This window comes from Neodiprion pinetum, chromosome 6 (genome assembly GCF_021155775.2).
Source record: "Neodiprion pinetum isolate iyNeoPine1 chromosome 6, iyNeoPine1.2, whole genome shotgun sequence".
In the NCBI taxonomy this organism is placed as follows: domain Eukaryota; kingdom Metazoa; phylum Arthropoda; class Insecta; order Hymenoptera; family Diprionidae; genus Neodiprion; species Neodiprion pinetum.
In genome coordinates this window covers 26,926,300-26,944,492 of record NC_060237.1, presented here as the reverse complement: position 1 = coordinate 26,944,492, position 18,193 = coordinate 26,926,300, and the positions used below count along the sequence as shown (strand labels likewise).

Below are 18,193 nucleotides of genomic sequence, written 5' to 3'. Positions count from 1 at the left end.
TTGTCTCTCTCCCCTTCTTCTTGTTCTTCTTTTTCTACAACTCTGGAAATCGTGTCGTAGCTTGCAGAAAATCTGATCATGCGTATTATGTTGAGTTCTTTCGTCAAACTGTCCGTCACCGATCAGGTTTTATCCGTCTGGTCAAAGTTATTCTTCACCATCTATCCTTGTGTGAGGTTTAATTCAGTAACGTTATTGTAACTATACGTGTTCGATATAAATTTGAGAAATCGTAATAAATCAGAACATGCTTATACTTTGATAATTTCACTTCTTAAAAGTAATTTTGAAATTGTCAAAAATAGCGATTAATTTCTTCTGTTCAATGTTTCGTTGCTACTATAAACCTCGTTTAATATTCCAATCTAAAATTCTTTACAACGCATGGGTTATATCACATAAAATAAAGTACCGGTACTGATATAATAAGCGTTTGCGGAAACCGTTCAGTAATTGTTTTGCCTATTAGATTTATCGTGCAACGCGCCTGGCAAGCAAGCAAGCAAGCAGGCAGGCAGGCAGGCAGGCAGATCGGCTGCGCCCAGTTCCTTTTATCATCGAGATCGTTAAAATACTTTCAGCGTCTAATAATCTATGCATTTGCTAACCGGTGCAGGCTGTGCAAGTGTGGCTAGGCCATCGGGTTCAGAACTTGGGGTGTATTTTGGTCTCACATATTTTGAACGAAAATTGATTTACTCCGATTGGTATAATCACTGCGTTTACACTGTCAATATTCTATACATATAAATAAAAAAATTCTCTACTCTCTTCTCCCATGGCGAAAGAATGTCGGAGCTTTTTGCAAAACAAGTCAGTTCTTATCGCGTCAAAGGAATTTCACGTGTCTCTTCTTCTTTCAACGTGTATTGTTTCACGAACGAATTCGTCGTATGTATAACGATTTTTTCAACGGTGTATCGAAACGATTTATCATACGTTGTAACACGTTAAGCCGGGCGGTGTAATGTGTCACATAATATAATAATAATAATAATAATAATAATAATAATAATAATAATAATAATCTGTGTTTCCGCTACTCGAGATCTCTGTAGTATTCTATAGTCGATTCTCGGCAGGTACATCAGACCGAATACTATTGTCGTTACAACAATAAGGCGATTCTTGGTTTCGTCTTACGTATTCAATCCCCGTTTCTGCAGCCGTTTACATGCATACATGTACGTACTTATAGGGGTACATTGAACCGAGAATGCGGTAGTTTGGCCTGACGTAACTCTGCTTCTGCAGCCGTTGTGTAAGGTGATATTGATTCGAAGATGAATTTATTTCTTTACCGTGTAAACAGTGATTGCAATGCGGAATACGAGATCTGCCGCATTTTTCTTAAATAAAGATATTAATGATGTGATTTTTTCAATTTTAAAACGTACAATCCAAATTACGAATTAAATCAGCAAGTAAGACCGATTTTTAATCTCTTATTACCATTTCCGAGTAAAAACAAAATTTTACCAAATCACTATTTGCGCGAACAGCGTGTGATAAGCACAAATTTGAACGTGGTAGGTGAATCTGGTTTTTCCTAGGCTGGTAACTGAATTTACCGATTCGATCGAGTATTACATACCGCTAGATCTAAGCAGCTGCAGCCGTTCTCACAGACTGCTTTTACCAACGCGACGCGTATTCTGCCGTAACAACCGATGTCCTCGATTCAGGCAAAGTACAGTCGGTAATGCAGACGTCTGTTTAATCCTGAGTAAACGTTTAAGGGTATACGTACACAGGGTGTCTAAGGCCTGAGAATACCTGTAAATGCTTAAATGCCGTGAAATGTCATGAAATTTTACTAACGAATCTGAAAATTTTTATTTTTTGGTCAATTAGTTACTCAGATTTCAGCAATATACGGAATATTGACACTACCTTACATGTTTTTTTTCTTAATCTTGCATCCCTTGTATGGACAGATCGATTCAAAGAAAGTAAGTGATTTCTTTTCTACCTACGTACGGAACATATTGTTATATTTATTGCGTGTATTGCTTGGAAATATGCTTGTTTAGTTTTTGAAAAAACCTTAGATGTTGTGAAAAAATTTAGACGACCTGGTACAACGTGTACTTTTCGATTCTCTCGCAGCGTTTCGATGTATTTATAATATCGTTAATGCCATTATTACAACCTGTAATTTCTACCGGATGTAATCGACACCTCAGTTGCAACTTTCAACTAATCGCGTCAAATATTGTGTTCTTCGTATTAACACTCAGTTAGGATTAGCGCAAAATGGAGACTTGCAAAAACGTATCTCGAAATTTTCCCACGCACATTTCGCTCCGAGTACGTACGAGTGATTCATCGTTAAAACTTGTTCGACACGAATAATTTCAACGAATTTTTACTATCCTGAAATACAAACAATATAAGTCACCGCAGGAGAACGCGATAATTAAAAACGATTTGAATCAATTTGGCCAATTCCAAAACGATTGTTTGTACAAATACGAAGACGCCATGGAACACGCGTGGAAATTAACAGTACCAGCTTTTTTCACCCGGCTACCGAAATCGCCTTGTCGAAATTTGTTTTTCTTCTTTCCATTGACCGGCCGCCATTCTCCCGTGTTAAATTCTTCTCTGCTTCACGTTCCTCGGTATTTGGCGTCGACAAGCTCCGTTCTTCGGCTGCCTTACTTTTAAAGCATGACCTCACAACGGCCTTGTCTCCTTGGTCGATCCCCTCCACTGTACTTCTTTCAGTGTCCGTTCACTTTGCTTTCGAACGCATCTCATCTTTCGTACTTACCACGCGTTTTCAGTACACCGTTTCTCGTTTTACACGCTAGTGTCCGTGTGCCAATTGCTGAAGCACGGATTCCGTGTCCGACGAACTCAATGTGCGCTTGTACAAAATCTGCGTTAAAAAAAAAGGGGGAAGGGGCGGGGGGGTTACATTTTACAAAATGAAAACGTAGGCAGAATCCAGGAGTTGGATTAACGACCGGATCAATTCCAGGGGGATATAACTCGAATTAAAGAGTCACGTGGCACCCGGTCTTGATTTCATTTCTCACCTCACGACGGAACTTGTCGAGCAATGCACGCGTTGCGTTGAAGATTCTTGACCGGGATATTACGCAAATGCTCCGACTACCTGGAGTCACTAGACTCACCATTTTGCCTATCTCCATACGATCGCTCGATGTCGTGACTCGTTGCTTATGGGAGGCGTTCGTTGCGTTGCACGAACTCGTGGATTCGCCATTGAAGCACAATAGGCGTGCAATTTCACGTGGGAAACTCGCTGACTTTCGTCAAACTCCGTTTCCACCGGTACTAACGTTGACTAAAATGCCACATCACCACTCACTTACGCTCCATTTATTTTCACCACGAAACTCGACAAGCTTCGTATTATAAGGATAACCGAATGCTCGTTGGAGTCGAGGAATTCACCTGTTTTCCAACACCCATACACTCGCCTGCATCGATGGTGGAGGTGCACTTCCCACGTGTGCATGTTCGATCCTTGATAACGTGACATTCCTTACACCCACCTTTGCGACTCGTGCCTACCCACGTTCGTTTTTTTTTTTATACCTCGCTTCCGATGTGACGAAAATAGTACTTATTGCGGAGCACGCATTGTCGGGATGTCTGAGCACCGACGGTAATTATCCGTAATTAATTACCGTTTCACGCATGATTGTTGTCCCCATGCATCGAGACATTCCGACCACAATGACTATGAAAACTTCCTTGAATTATACGCGATTCAAATTTACGATCTCGTCGCATTCAGAGTGCGTATCCTACGTAATGTACCGATTTTTAAATGCTTGTCATTTACAGACGCAGAGTTCCGTATCGCGTCCGGTCGTTTTTTTCCACAAACCTATGCTATTATTCTTGAATGATATACCTGCGCGAGCAACTTCCATGCAGTTCGTTACACAACTCCGTGGTACATTTTGTATTAAGCAGGCTTCTGAAGTTGGGAATTGATCGACTGAATCATTTCCTCTGTATCGATTCAGTAAACAATTGTTCGCTTCTTTTTTTTGTTTCAGGTAAGTCGTGAAAATAATTCAACAATCATATCATCTCATCGATTAAAAACGACCTAATCGATCGTTGTACTTCATCCTGGTAAGTTGACGGGCAGATATTCTCAACGACCGTGAATTATTTTGTATCGTATGATTGCTGACAAATGTTGTTGGGTTGGAGTTCGTATACGATTGGAGTTGATTGCATGCGATAAAAGATTATATTTTATAGCGTATAAACTACGAGAGGAGACGAACTGACATAAGTGCCTTTGATGTCACTTTGCAATCACGTACCTACTTCTGCCTATCGCGACGAGTTCAATCGTATGAGCGCATAATACCTCTTATTTAGCTTAATCCGGCTTTTTGCTGCTCTCTCTCTTGTGAAGCAAAGTTGTCAGATTATTTCATATTCAATAACGCTAACGATTTGGAAGTTTGATGATTGGACAAAATAAAAAATAAAAAAAACATCACCATTGTCGCTACATCTTCACGCCAAAGATGTGACGTGGCGCTGAACAGTATCGAAGTATAACCGAAGGTACTTCGATTGCGTTTTATTCTGTTCAAATCAGTTAATTGTCAGACAACAGTTTGAGCTGTGGCACTGGTCAATTTTATTTTCCCGACCTGATTTTATATTCAAACAGTTGAAACGTGACGAACCGCACCCCGAGCAAACGTGCCAACATTTCATCGGACATGAATGTACAAATATGATTCGTTGACGACTCGATTACCTACCCAGAGAGTATAACCTAAACGTGTCGTCGAGAGTAATCGATTAAAGAACTTCGTCGCGTCTCATCGTTTCGCTCTGCGAGAGTCAGTCCGAGGCTTTCAAAGGTGACGACAACGCGTGTCATCGATATTCAACTGACATACCATTAAAAGACATCGTTCGCTCGGTCGTTCATCCGGTTGCGAAACGCCTTTCTAGCAATACATCCATACCTCATCTCATCAAGGAGGTTTTTCTTCTGCTCCGATTTACACGCAAATTTATACATCCTTTTTGTTTAAATTCTATCTCGGAAACGGAAAATAAAAATATTCATGTGTGATCGGCTCGGCAAAATTAATTTCAAGTATTTCAAATGTCAGAGGAGTTTGAACTTCGAGAATTGATAACTGAATGAATTTTTCATGCGGAGCAAAAACAGAAATAAAAATAAAAATCTGGTATAACAGACACCGCGTGGTATAACATCGTATACGGAATTGGGAACAGCTAGTTGTAGTATGGTATTTGACATCGTGTAATGTTTAATATTCGTATGCTCTGTTATGTTGACATACCTGCACGTAACACCTGCTGAAAAGAAAAGAGGAAGAAAAAAAAAAATGAAAGAAACGTAAGGCAGAATGGCGGTAGTGGAATTTCTTTAGCGATGTTTATTCTCGGTTGGTTTTTAGGCATGCATACATACATATATCTACGGTATTTCCAATTGAACGCGCTGCAGGATGTTTACACGGTGTCGTCCCGAGAGCATTTACTTTCTATAATCATGCATGCCTACCGTACATGCACGTCTCTCCCTTTAAAGATACTCGTATTTTTACTCCAAAACGAAGAAGAAGAAGAATTTTCAAATAATCAACAATGAAAGAGAATAAAAATGTACACGTAGTAAGAACACTAAAAACCAAATTGTATAGTAATTGAAGTAAAACTGAATTAATTGGACGATTAAACGAAATGAATTACCCTCTTAACGTATCGAACGAAGACGTTATAAAGATGCAGCAGCAGCAGCGGCAGCAAAGAGCAAGAAAAAGGGTGGGAAACGCATGGGTAGAAAGCCAGCGATAGGTAATCTTTGTGGTGGCAACGTAGAATTAAGTAGCATCCATCGTTACGCGGCTCGCTACGTACCTCCACAACCAACTCCGAGTTCATGCAGCAATCTTCTTCCAACGTAGGTACATACAAAGATTGTAGAAGAAGGGCATCGTGAACAACACCCGGTGGCGGATGATCAGGCTATACGGAAAACTTATAGGTGCTCGTCGTGCTCACCTCTAGTTACGTACCTACCTACCAACAGGAGTATGGCAGTCCTACGTGTGCGTTGGATAATAGATGTGTAAAACCCAGTGATGCACATGCGGTAGCGGCAACTACGTACACACCTACCTATCATTGACAAACTGTGAGAACCAGGATTACAGAGTAGAGATGTACACACGTACACCAGGTATCTGAGATCTGCGGATAAACGAGCCAGGAATTTGATAAACTTCTTGTTTTCCCTCGTGTACACAGTTCGTGAAATCACTTATGGTATTTTCCCGTAAGACTCGTCCGTTCATGGCTTCATCAGCAGCTCTCACATTTTTCGATTCAGACCACCACGCAGCTGCGGGAGTTTCGAGAGCTTTTCAATTCGAGGTGTTCGCATTCCGATACACCGAGTGTACTTGTCTGTACTGTTAATGGCCCATGGGAGTGGAGGAACATCTGGGTGAAGTGCGGCACTGTACTGTGTATACTCGTGCACGGTGACAAGTAAGGTAGTTTCACTGCAGGTGAAGCTTCTTTACGTTGTCAAACGGAGATGGATCTCTGTGTTGTACAACTCGTGCGTAATTCAAGTCTGGACGAGTTGTCCTGGGGAGTTTTGATGTCGGATTACCCGGGCCGGCAGTTGATCGACCTGATACGTTAACATCGCAAGATCCATATTAGTCTCTCTTCGGCGGGCATGCGGAAAAGAAACGCAGTCCTCTACAGGAGGTGCGGTTATTTTTTGTTCATTTGCATTGGGATCAGATTTGTGATTTAAAAAACATTTTTTTTTTTTATCTACCTAGCACTTCAATTGACGGTATAATTTTTTCGCCCACACGATTACTTGAATACTATTTGGCTTTGCGGTGAATTTTATCATACTGAAATTATTCGATCAATGCAAAAATACCAAAATGGTGCTATGGTTGGAAAACGGCGAGAGAGGTAAACTTTTTAACGGATTGCGGTGAATTTCCGTTTGGCAAAAAATCGCGAGTAACCTGAGGCGCGGAGGAAATGTATTCTTCTTCTCTTTCTTTCCTCGTATGTTTTTTCTCTCGAACCTTTTTCAAAACTGTCCCGCATCGTTCCGAGCCGTAAACCGAGGATAGGCTTGGAAGCTGGTTAGTATCGGCCCCGTCCGGTCGTGCCCCATCTTGGTCCCTCGGTGTGTGTGTCCATGTAAGTTGTATGTACACAGATGCCGAAGGTGTACAAACGGTGCAGACATAAATCAAAACTTAATTATCACAAAACCATTCCGAGCGGCGAGTGTATGAAGGTGTACCATACCGATCCATCTCTATACATATACGTAAAGTTGCAATGGCGGCGACGAAGTCTCGCTGCAATATAACAACGACTGATAACTGTTCGGGTTAATGGAAGCTGAGCCTGTCCATCCACCAGTGATCGTTGCTACCTGCACGCTCGGAGAGTCAATCAACGTGTGTCCTCGCCTTCCACGCGTGGTGAAAAAGAGAAAAGAGTAGACCAGGTATATTCTTTTGTATTTATTTTCGTCGAACCTGCAGACGATTCCGGCATCTCGTATCTACCGGTTATCGAATCGAAAGCTCGTGCGGACTCACCGCGTATGCGTTTCGCATTTGCCATATTGATCTAAATAATTTAACTTCTCAGCATGGCAGTGACTGTAAGGATTGAACTCGGTGAGTCCGTGTTCCAAGCGCACCTTGTGCACATACGCATTCACTCTGCCGCTCACTTCATCGTAACTATAACATACCGGCTACACGTAATTCATAATTGACCGGCCGCAGGTGTAATTTGTCTGGTATTTATAACCCGGCAAAACGTAACCGAACTGTCGCAATAATTAGCGCCATGGTGTAGCAGATTATAATGATATCGTACGTGCACGTGACGTATGCTGCGAGTTTTCGCCCTGAGAAAAATTTCATTTGTTGCAGTAGCTAGAAAAATTGAGTAAAACAGGTATCGTTAAAAAAACCGATTTGAATATCGTAGAACTGTATTTTTCGATTGTGGTAAAAAATGAAAACAGTTGAGGATTGAGCGTTAACCGGAACTAAAAATTTCTCTCAATTTTATTCACTTTTATTTTGCTTTTTGTCATCTGTTCACAGGCGTTGGAATTCGATGAACTTGAAATTTTTTTTTTATTTTTCACCTATTTCACGAACTTTAGGAACCAACCGGTATTTAACGGCTATAAACCTTTCGACCACTTGACCGGATGATGGCGAAGGCTGTAAGTTTGTCCGGACATTAGATTTCCGATGGTAAATCGAGATTGAACTCGCGTGCGTGTTGACTTCCGGTTCAAGTGTCTATTTCCTATTGCGTATGGATATTCATTGGAATTCTTGTTTACGGAGAATCACAATTTTTGGTACCGGTTGTACAATTTCACCTTTAAATTGGCATCAAATATGTACAAAGAAAGCACTTTTGTGTTATCCACATGATTTTTCGAAGCTAGAAAAGCTTCTTCATACTCGCATATTAATCTTCTTTACAATTTATACGAGCTTTCACGTCGCTCTCTAAGAGTTTCGAAGACGGCGTAAAGACGTCGTGCACTATGTCTTTCTCGAAAGAACATGAAAACATACTTTGCAGTCATATTACCTACAGAGTCGCCTGATAGTTATACGAAACTGTTTTAAACTGGCGCTTCTACTAATAATTCAAATCTTTATCTCCCAAGCTCATGGTTCATAATAATATGGTCTCTGTACGTTCCTTACTCCGCGATATTCGAAATTCGACCGATCAACTTTGAGCGAAACGCGTATAACTGCGATGGCAAACTTGATTCGCCAACTTTTTCTTCTCCTTTTTTTTTTTTTTTGCCCCCCTCTTTTTTTTTCTCGGTGTTATTACATCAGGAATGCGTAGGTGCGGCAGTCTCGTCGCGGCGACCGGAAGCTGATAAAGCCTCACCTCGTTCGAATTCGTTCAGGTTTTATTTTTCCTGACCACTGACTGATACCTGTCGCCATTACTACGTATACCTACCATATCCATAAGCGGCACCAAAAACGCCTGTAGCTTGTGTATAGGAGTAAATGAAATAAGATATTGATACGTAAAGAAACAAAGAAAGGAAGCAAGCGGGAAAGAATGAAAGTTAAAAAAAAAAAAAAAAATCGTATTATAATAACAACGGTTAAATTGCAGGAAATCCTATTCTGCATATTACAAATATTCCGCAAACCGATGACGCGCCGCTGTGGCGATTATACATGTGTGTATATGCTTGAGGAATCGTTGCGGAACCTGCATCACGGGTTACAGGTTCATTATATGTGTACACGTGTATAGATATATTTATACATGATACGTATGCGTTTAAAGAAATTCCGATCGTCACCGGAGATACACTCGGTATATTAACATATCATGAGACCATCTCTTCTGATCCCGCGAAGACCGCAGTTTAGGACCTGGATATATTTCACCGTTCGGATAGGATTTTAATTTAATTTTGATATGGACTGGGAACTGGAAAGCCATCCACGAATTACAGACCGTTGGCCAATGATGAAATTCAGCAATGGCACGATAACGGCATCCGGAATCGAGGAAATACCAGGCCAAGATAGAACACTTGGTACCCAAACTGTGCCGTATCTCGGACCGGTGTGCAGGTACCTACTATCGCATAAAATTCGGAAATGGGTAGACAAATGACGCAGCGTCTTTGGCCGCAACGCACAACGCGGCTTTCATTGCGGTCATGAAAACTCGTGACGACGGTGAACTCTCACGTCATTCGCAAATCTGTTCACGTACCGGCTATTTACATGTCGGTGTACTCCTTACACCACCTACGGCACATGCGTTCATTCGTTAGATCGTCTTTAAGCCCAAAGTGAAAGACCACGCGTGTAGGACTGTCAAGACCCTAAGACGGGCTTAACAGGCTAGCTCATCTATCCTCCGAGGAATACCAATTCGAGGAATGGGTGTAATAAGGTGCAGCGCTACCTCGGCATGTTCAACTTGTGGTATTTTTGTCCTTCTCTCGCTTTCTTTCTTTCTTTCTTTCTTGCTTCGTGGCTCAGCGACAACTCCTTTCAACGAATCACAGCATAAATGCATCGTGGAATTCCGGAAACGAAGCTCAAGTGATAGGAAACGTTGTGCCTCGTTATTATACAGTATTGTGTAATCGTAATATTTCTCAATGAGATCGAATGTTCTATCGTATTATAATTTTTGCAAACTTTGAAAACCACGTCGCAAGCGATTGCGTCGATATTGGACCGATTATATATTGACGGTTGTACGGTGTCTCGAATCATGAGAAGGTGAAATTTATTCACCGTTTGTACGACTTGCAAGTTTTCAATTTTTACGGCCACCCTGACATTTTCACTGTCATTTGACGTTTGCCAACGCCCATTTACGCCAGTTGCGAAGATGTTGAAGATGCACGCGCAAACGAGGATTCCTGCGGAGTCACATCGCCTGTAGGCAACTAACCGATTGTAATTTTGTAATATGTATGTTACGTACAGTTTGAAAGATTTGGTGAAATTCCCGCCCACGCTCCATTGTCTTCTTGTTCTTATATTATTCTTCTTCTGAACTCTCGAGCCTTGTGACTCAGTGCCAACTGTCAAGGACCGAGAGACGCGTTACATCGTTGAAATCTAGCCAACGATCAATCTCTCGCCTTTTACCATGTATATAACATAAAATACACGCGGTGCGCAAAATTGTATAACTTATATGATACAACCATCACCGGAATGTTTGCGCAATTTTTCTTTTTTTTTCTTTCTTATACCGAATATGATAATCGGTCGTTTATAAACGAAGATTCCAGCCTCTTTAGCAACACTAGCCGCTGTTTATGGTGCGACAACTTGTGCAAGTTACTTATTATACATATACCGAAAAAAAAAATTAACTTTTTCCGGTATTTATGAAATTGTACTACATTTCGTTTAAATAAAATTGCCGTTCTTACTTTAACAACTATTCTGCCAAACAGTCAACTCGCGGTTTTTCTCTCTATTACTAGTGCATTTTTGCAAACAGGTATTATTCTTACCCGGAAACGAGCCGAAGGCTATCGAATTTCTATTCGAATAAACGCTAACGTAGCTCGTCAGTGATTTGCAGCTTTTTAAAAATCGGTCAACCGTGCCGTTTGTACTTGAGAATCGAATCGAATCGAAACGGAGACCCGGAGTGCAAGAGGAGTCCTCATCTACTCGACACGCGTTGTCTGACCAGGGTACCGCCTGTCGGTCGTTTCTACTTCCCAGTAGTCTCAGTCTCTCTCGAGCCACCGAAGCGAACGGTTCGGTATAGCGGGCTCCTTATTCCCGGCGCCACGTGCTTGATGACAAAAAAAAAGTGACGTTGAGTGGTTAAAAAATTTCATGCAAAACATCCTCATTGATTTTCTTTGCGATGGTAAAAATTGGACAGCATTTTTTTTATTTTTTTTATTTTTTTCAAACAACAAACAAATGAGTTAAATTGAGAAGTTAAATAAAAAAATGTAAATTACGGAAAGAAAAATTGTGCGAGTTGTTAAATCCCTGCGCTGTGAAAAGTAAAGTTTCGGTTGGGTGATAAGGTAATTTATTATCCACGCGTAAACTACCCGCGGCTTTACACTGCAAAACTTTATTCAATCTGTTTAGCTCGTTGGTATTGATTATCGTTTCCTGGTCATAAAACGCTCGCGTTATTACGTAAAATTATAACGCGGCGTGTACATATAATAACTGTTGTACATATATAGGTACGTAATGTATACAAAATTTGCAAAAGCGTGACAGAAGGAAATTGTTTCCGGTATATGTACAGTTTTAACGGAGGTATGATTCACGGCAGCAGACGGAACCCCCCCCCCCCCCCCTTGCAGTATTATTGCATCATGCTGATGAAAAAATGACCTTTGCTTACGCGATTGTTTGTTGCAATTGAAACATCGTTTATTGAGAGGGCAATTTTTTTCTGGATCATAAATTCTTATCAGTTATTTATAGTATTTGTCAGTGGAAAGATTTTTCTCTTCATTCAAGCTGTGTGGTTAGAAAAAATTTTGCCAAATTAAAGGGTGAGGAAATTATGCGACAGCTTCTTTGCTTGTTTGTTATTCTTTAACTGAATTCGTACGGTAGGGGTAAAATATTGCTGAATCTTTCGCGAAATTCTTGATGCTCCTCGTGCAGAATATCGTTTTTGGCATCGTTTATGTACGTGACGATTTTCTCTACTTTTATCCTTTCATCCCTTGCTTGCTTCCTTATCTCATTCGAGTTTATTTTTGCTGCTGTGCATCGACGGTTATTTGTTTATAAATTTATCCTGTAGCTAGATTGCCTTTTCGAAGATCTTTACGTATGTATAATAATAACGAAGGTGTGTGAAACGTGATTGTCTAAATTGACGGTTGACGGGATCGGAAGATTTGTGAAAACTGGAAAATTAACTGACGAATATTTCTCTAATTGTAAGAACGTGAAGAAAAAATTGATGAATGTTAGATACTTATTTAACGGTATTTATAATTCATGCACGCGTTATTATAATACTAATGCTACTGCGTTTTTGATTATACGAACAACCTACGCGTAACCTCCGAGCTAGGCATAATTTCTCTTTGACCCGAAAGCGTCTGCATATTTTCAAATTAACTTTTACAACGCGACAAGTTTAAAGAGGATGATCGTTAATTAAAAGTTAAATATGACAGCGATCAATCTCACGGATGATTGTCTACAGCGACTGTATATCCTAGGTATAAACACGCGTGTGTTTGTATAATATAATAACTTTTCAGTAAACAAAAATCATCGTGGGTGTCGAGTGAATGCCGAAAGAGTCATTCACAGCTTTATTACACCAGTGAGAATTATGCTAATGGGAAATCTTGTGATATTTAGGATGGGCCGTGTAGGCGTCTGGCTCATCCACGATCCATCCATCATCGGTCCTCCTCTTTTTCACCATATCAATTCGCTTGGCACACGCCGGCCGTTGCGATTTCACCTGGCTTCGTTTTGTACCCTCATCATGGCTGTTATCCTATTTTAGTTCTCGAACAACTGTTGTGCGACTTTTCCTCTCCTTCTTCTTTTTTTCATCTTCGTATCTCGGTATCCATTTCTTTTTTTCTCGCCGTCCGAACCAACGGTTTCGCCCATAGATTGTTACGCGCGACTTGTATCGTTACGCTGCGCTACATTATCAATTAACTTCTATTCCTTAATTATTCATTCGCTAGAAAGAGAAAGAGTCAGACGTACGAAGAGAACGTTGAGTTAATTATATACTTGTATAATGCGTGTATCTCGTATGCTCCGCATTCATCGACCTCCGGCTCGCAACACTCAGACTCAGTCGCTGCTTACACAATAAATTAATTATATGGCGCCACCGGTTTGACGGATTCTCTTTATACGTCCACATATCTATAACATACAGGAAATTCTGAACCTTGTGTGGTATTTAGGTTAAAAAAATCGCCGCTGGGGTTGGAAAATTATTCACGGCAAGTTAAAAAATGATAACAAAAGCGTTTTAATTCGTGGGAGAGCTGTTAAATCGAAGAAATTCAGCCGATTTTTAAACAATCTGAAATGTCTTATGATCGTAACGTGTATTTCAAAAGATTTTACGGTATTGCTTAGCGATAGGAGAAAAACTCTCGATTTAGAGAAGGTAAAAATCGTTCTTCTCCATCTTCTTGGTATTCTCTTCCCTTTTTTTTTCCCATTGCTTGTGTTTATTATTATCGATATTTTTCAAATGTTATAAATCGCGGCTCGACCGATGGAGTGTCGAATTTATTTGGCGTCAATCTTTGCCCTGCGGGTGGCATTGCTCAACTAATGAGCTAGGATTAACGGAGATCAGCATGAATCAGGCGCGGGCGGCCCACGAATTTTTCGAATGCTCGAGGGCTTCGCAGCCTTCGAAAGTTTTATACAATATACAACAGAGGCGCGTAGGTATAACAGATACGCGTTGTAAATATTATCAGCTTCTCTCACCTGCAACAGAAGTTATGAACAACATTTTTTATCCCTCTCGTTTCTGATATTACACCTACGCGTAGGTGGCAGGCAGACCTTTTATACCCGCAGGTATTGCACACGATCAGGCATGGCTGCGCGACCTTCTTTGAAGGTTGTTCTAACGCGCGACTATAGTAACAAATATACACGATGCATAACGAATTGACATGAATTTTCACGCATGGATATCTTTTCAATTGAATGTACAAATCTCCGGCTACTTATGATAAAATATTATTATTTCACTCTGCGACGTAATTAACACCCACTAATATGCCAATTAGTCGGATCAATAGTTACTGTAAATCACTCAAGGCCGTTTTTTTTTTTTTTTTATCGCGGCAACAAATTAATCCCATCATAAACTTGGATAAAATATTATACGTTACGCGTTATAATACGAGTTTTCTCCATGCCCTGCATAAGCCTTATTTGGATGTACCTAATGGTAATTTTTTTTTTCTCCCATCACTGATTAATTGCTTAAAGATAATTAATCATCTTTGATCACATCATTTGGTTCGAAATTTTTTTCAATATTCCCACGATCTTTCAGTTCAAATTGAGAGGAAGTATAATCTTGGGTTGCGGTACGATTTTCTTTACATCGACCCTACATTTCTTACGCAGTACATGAGGTGGAAAGAATTTTTCTTCAAGAATAATATTCTTTCTCATTAAACTTCAACCGAATATCACTGCGTTTAAGTATAGGTAATTTGCATCGCGCCACGATTTGTCTAAAACTGTTGGAAAGTTGTGGCGCCGTCGTTTGCTTTTTATCTATATATATATGTATATATATACACGTATATATTTATAAATAATTATGAATAGAAAATTGGCTAGAAGAGTTATGATCGCGTACCGCGTAGACACAGCTATGTACGTAAATTTTAATAAGATGCGGTTAATTAACCCGCGTCCTTTTATGCTTTTATTCTATTTCAGAGACGTTTAGTTTTGCATTAATATAATTCTTCCTAGTGACTGTACGATAATATATTACTAGTTTAAAGTACACTGAGTATTTGATAATAACGGGTGAAATATGAGACGGAAAAAAATGGCAATAACGATTCCTCTTGATATTGCCGCTGCAAAATGTTTGCATGAACAACGTTATTAAAGACTCGGACAGCGCGCGTTTATGTCATAATAATAATAACAATAACGATGACGATCGTCCTCATCACGTCACTTTTTACACAACGCATTTGTTGGCCTATTTTTAATGAACGTAATCAGCCTTAATTGGTCGGAGTTAAATAAATTGCTCGATCATTGTGCCAACGAAACGTGCTGCAAACCGGCGCGGATAAGAGAAGCGCAGCTTTGAGATGCTGCGTCGAGACTTTGCAATTGGCCGGCTTGGCGCCTATTTCGTTGCATCTTCTTCTTCTTCTTCCGTTTGTCTGTTTCTCCATCTGTCGGTCATTCGTCTGTCTGCCCTGCAGAAGACCCTCTTTATCAATTTCTTTATGCTTACACCAGACGTTGCTCAATTCCCGTCTCGCTTGACTCATCCGATTAAAATTCTTGCAATTTGCTCATCGTTGTCGTTATTAGGTGCTTAGGCAACGGTACAATTGACCAATCCCACTCGAGTGATTAACTGGAAAAATTTCACAGCTTGAATCGAGTTGGAAAGTTTCTCCAAGTGAAAATTCATTTCCGTTGTTTCGTTCGATTCTGATACAGTGCATCATAAATTATCTAGTGTTCCTATCGATGGTTTTCAACGCCATAAAAATTCTTCAGTAACTTGGTTCTTTTTCTAGGTATACTAAATACACATACGTCTGTGTGTGTGTGTAGGAATTACTGCAATACCACAGAGGGCACGGTCAAGTTTAAATCGTTTAAACTTTTCGACGGTGCTGCTAATTCTACCGAGAATTTAATTGTACCGTAACGTTGTGCACTCAAATGAACTGGCCGCACTCTTCCGATAGTCGTGCTATTTTAACGACCGCGCGAGGAGTGGGTATTTAATTGAATTGTGCAAAATCGTGATATTTATAAATATTTAAAAAAAAAAAAAAAAAAACAGTTACAAATAACTTGGAACCAAATAAGTTGATCGTTATTCGTCAAACCAAGAAGTGATTAACATGTGACCTGATCTGGAACCGATTCATTCGTCATCCCGTTCATCTGTTCGTTTTGCGTAAATATTGTCATGCGGATCGACTACAACGAAGTTGCCCAGAAAGAATATTTGGTAAGAATAAATATTGTAAAAAATTTTGATTTTTTCCTCCGCTTATCATACTGCCTTCATAATTAAGGATGTTGAAGCCGTGTGATTGTTTTTTAAATATTTATACCTCGATTCAATTAATTCTCACGATGATTAACAAAAAATGAATAATTGAATTTAACGTTTACACACGGCTTTCGATTACCATTTTGCAACGATGTTCGTTAACTACTAATATCGTTAATTACCACTGTCATTAATAATCGGCAGTTCGGTATCATCGTCAGGTTCGTCGATGTTCTTCTTTTTCTTCTCTTCCATTTTTCAATCAAATAATATCACAAATTTCCAACGTTGTGCGGCTCGCAGCGTGATCAGTAGTGCGCTTCCTCTCGTATCTTGATGTATAATCCATTCAATTAATGGTAATATTAACTGAAGTCAACAACAGTTATCATCGATTATCCGTTGATGCGTTCAGGCATATAGTTATTACTACAGGGAACAGGACCACCTGTTGGTTCACCTTGCATTACGCTTCGCTGAACTTTCTTCTATCTCTGTGTAACGTTTTATGTGCCTGTAATACTCGGGCATATAATAAATAGATTTAACGAACTAACGCGCGTTACTACTCGAATTTATGTTGTGCGAAACGTTTAGCCACGTGCAAGAAATTGCTTGCACTCTTATGGTGTACACAACTTATTAACCAACCTCAATCGACTTTTTACGTTCTCGTTGTACATCTTTTTTTTGATTTTTTTTTTTCCCCTTCACACGGTTTGTCTGCGTACCGTTTTCTTATCGCCTCGTTTTTTGTTCGACGAATATTCTAATCACCATCCTCGATACTCTGTTATGTAACCATTTGTAGTACACATGTATCTTCGCGTTTTAATTAGCGTTTAATTAGTAGTATATAATAACAGTTAACGAGGATGTTTTAAATTGCGTTACTCGTTAAAGGTTTCGTTATTTCTCTGTATGCCGTATAATCTTGTATGTGATATTTCTCCAATTTTTGTTTTCTCTCTCTCTCTTTCTCTCTCCTGATCCTCTCCTGGTTTTTGCGCATCGGCACGGAAAAAAAAAATGTTCACACCTTCGACGAAATTCGGTTTAACGTTCACTTTTCGTCAACCTCTCAATTCGAGTGCCGACGAACGAGTAATTAGATTCTTGAGATGAACTACGATTGTAACGTGAACATGTATATTTTTTAGCCGTATTATACCGCCTACACAAATTACTTGCTAAATCCCAGTCGAATGAAGGAGAAGAAAAAAACAACAACGTATTATTACACGAATATAGGAAGAAGGAACGAAACATCGCGAAATAGAACGAGGAGGTCATTACGTGTATACTGAAATACAAAATTCTCTCACCGAAAAAAGCTCGCGAGTATGAGGGGCAGAACCGAAACAAAGAAACCGGATGCCTAACGAACCGTTTCACGATTTCGTAATCAACGCTCTTCGAAGTTTGACCTGCGGAGCGTTGTGCTCACGATCAGCTTCGGCATGCCTGCAACGCTGCTAACCCAATAAAGAACAACGCCTGCAAACGAGACGTTGGGAGGTGGTCTCTGGGAACCTTGCCCGTGGTGCAGTGCGGCTTTCGGTTCAACGACAGGTTCGGACACGTCGGTGGAATGCTCGATTTGTCCGAACCTGCAAACCTCCGGACTCTCCGATAGATCTGGGTCACCTTCTTGGAAGAGCCGAGCTGGGACGCTGCTGCTTTTCACCATTCTTGTTTCTTTTTTATTCTTACCTACGTATCTTGACGCCCAACGCATTCCGTACTTTGTAATTGCTGATGCTAATTTTCGTTGAAAGGAAGAAAGAGAGCGAGGAGGGAGGGAGATTGAGATTCGATGTTAACGCCGCATTGTTAAACTAGTGCTTACTGT

The 18,193-nt window shown here is 40.1% G+C and overlaps 1 protein-coding gene across 10 annotated transcripts in view; it reads left to right on the top strand.

The window, feature by feature from the left end:
- pyd (zonula occludens-like protein polychaetoid) overlaps nt 1-18,193 on the top strand; it is a 74,512-nt gene that overhangs the window by 33,607 nt on the left and 22,712 nt on the right. Inside the window, exons 1-2 of one of the 10 annotated variants that reach the window (XM_046632380.2) lie at nt 11,321-11,623; nt 15,854-16,296. The exons of the other annotated variants lie outside the window; for them this stretch is intronic. Of the exons in view, the coding sequence (XP_046488336.1) occupies nt 16,255-16,296 (42 nt within the window). The 5' untranslated portion in view covers nt 11,321-11,623; nt 15,854-16,254. Of the gene's footprint in view, nt 1-11,320; nt 11,624-15,853; nt 16,297-18,193 lie in introns of those variants that run through there. 10 annotated transcript variants of the gene reach the window in all.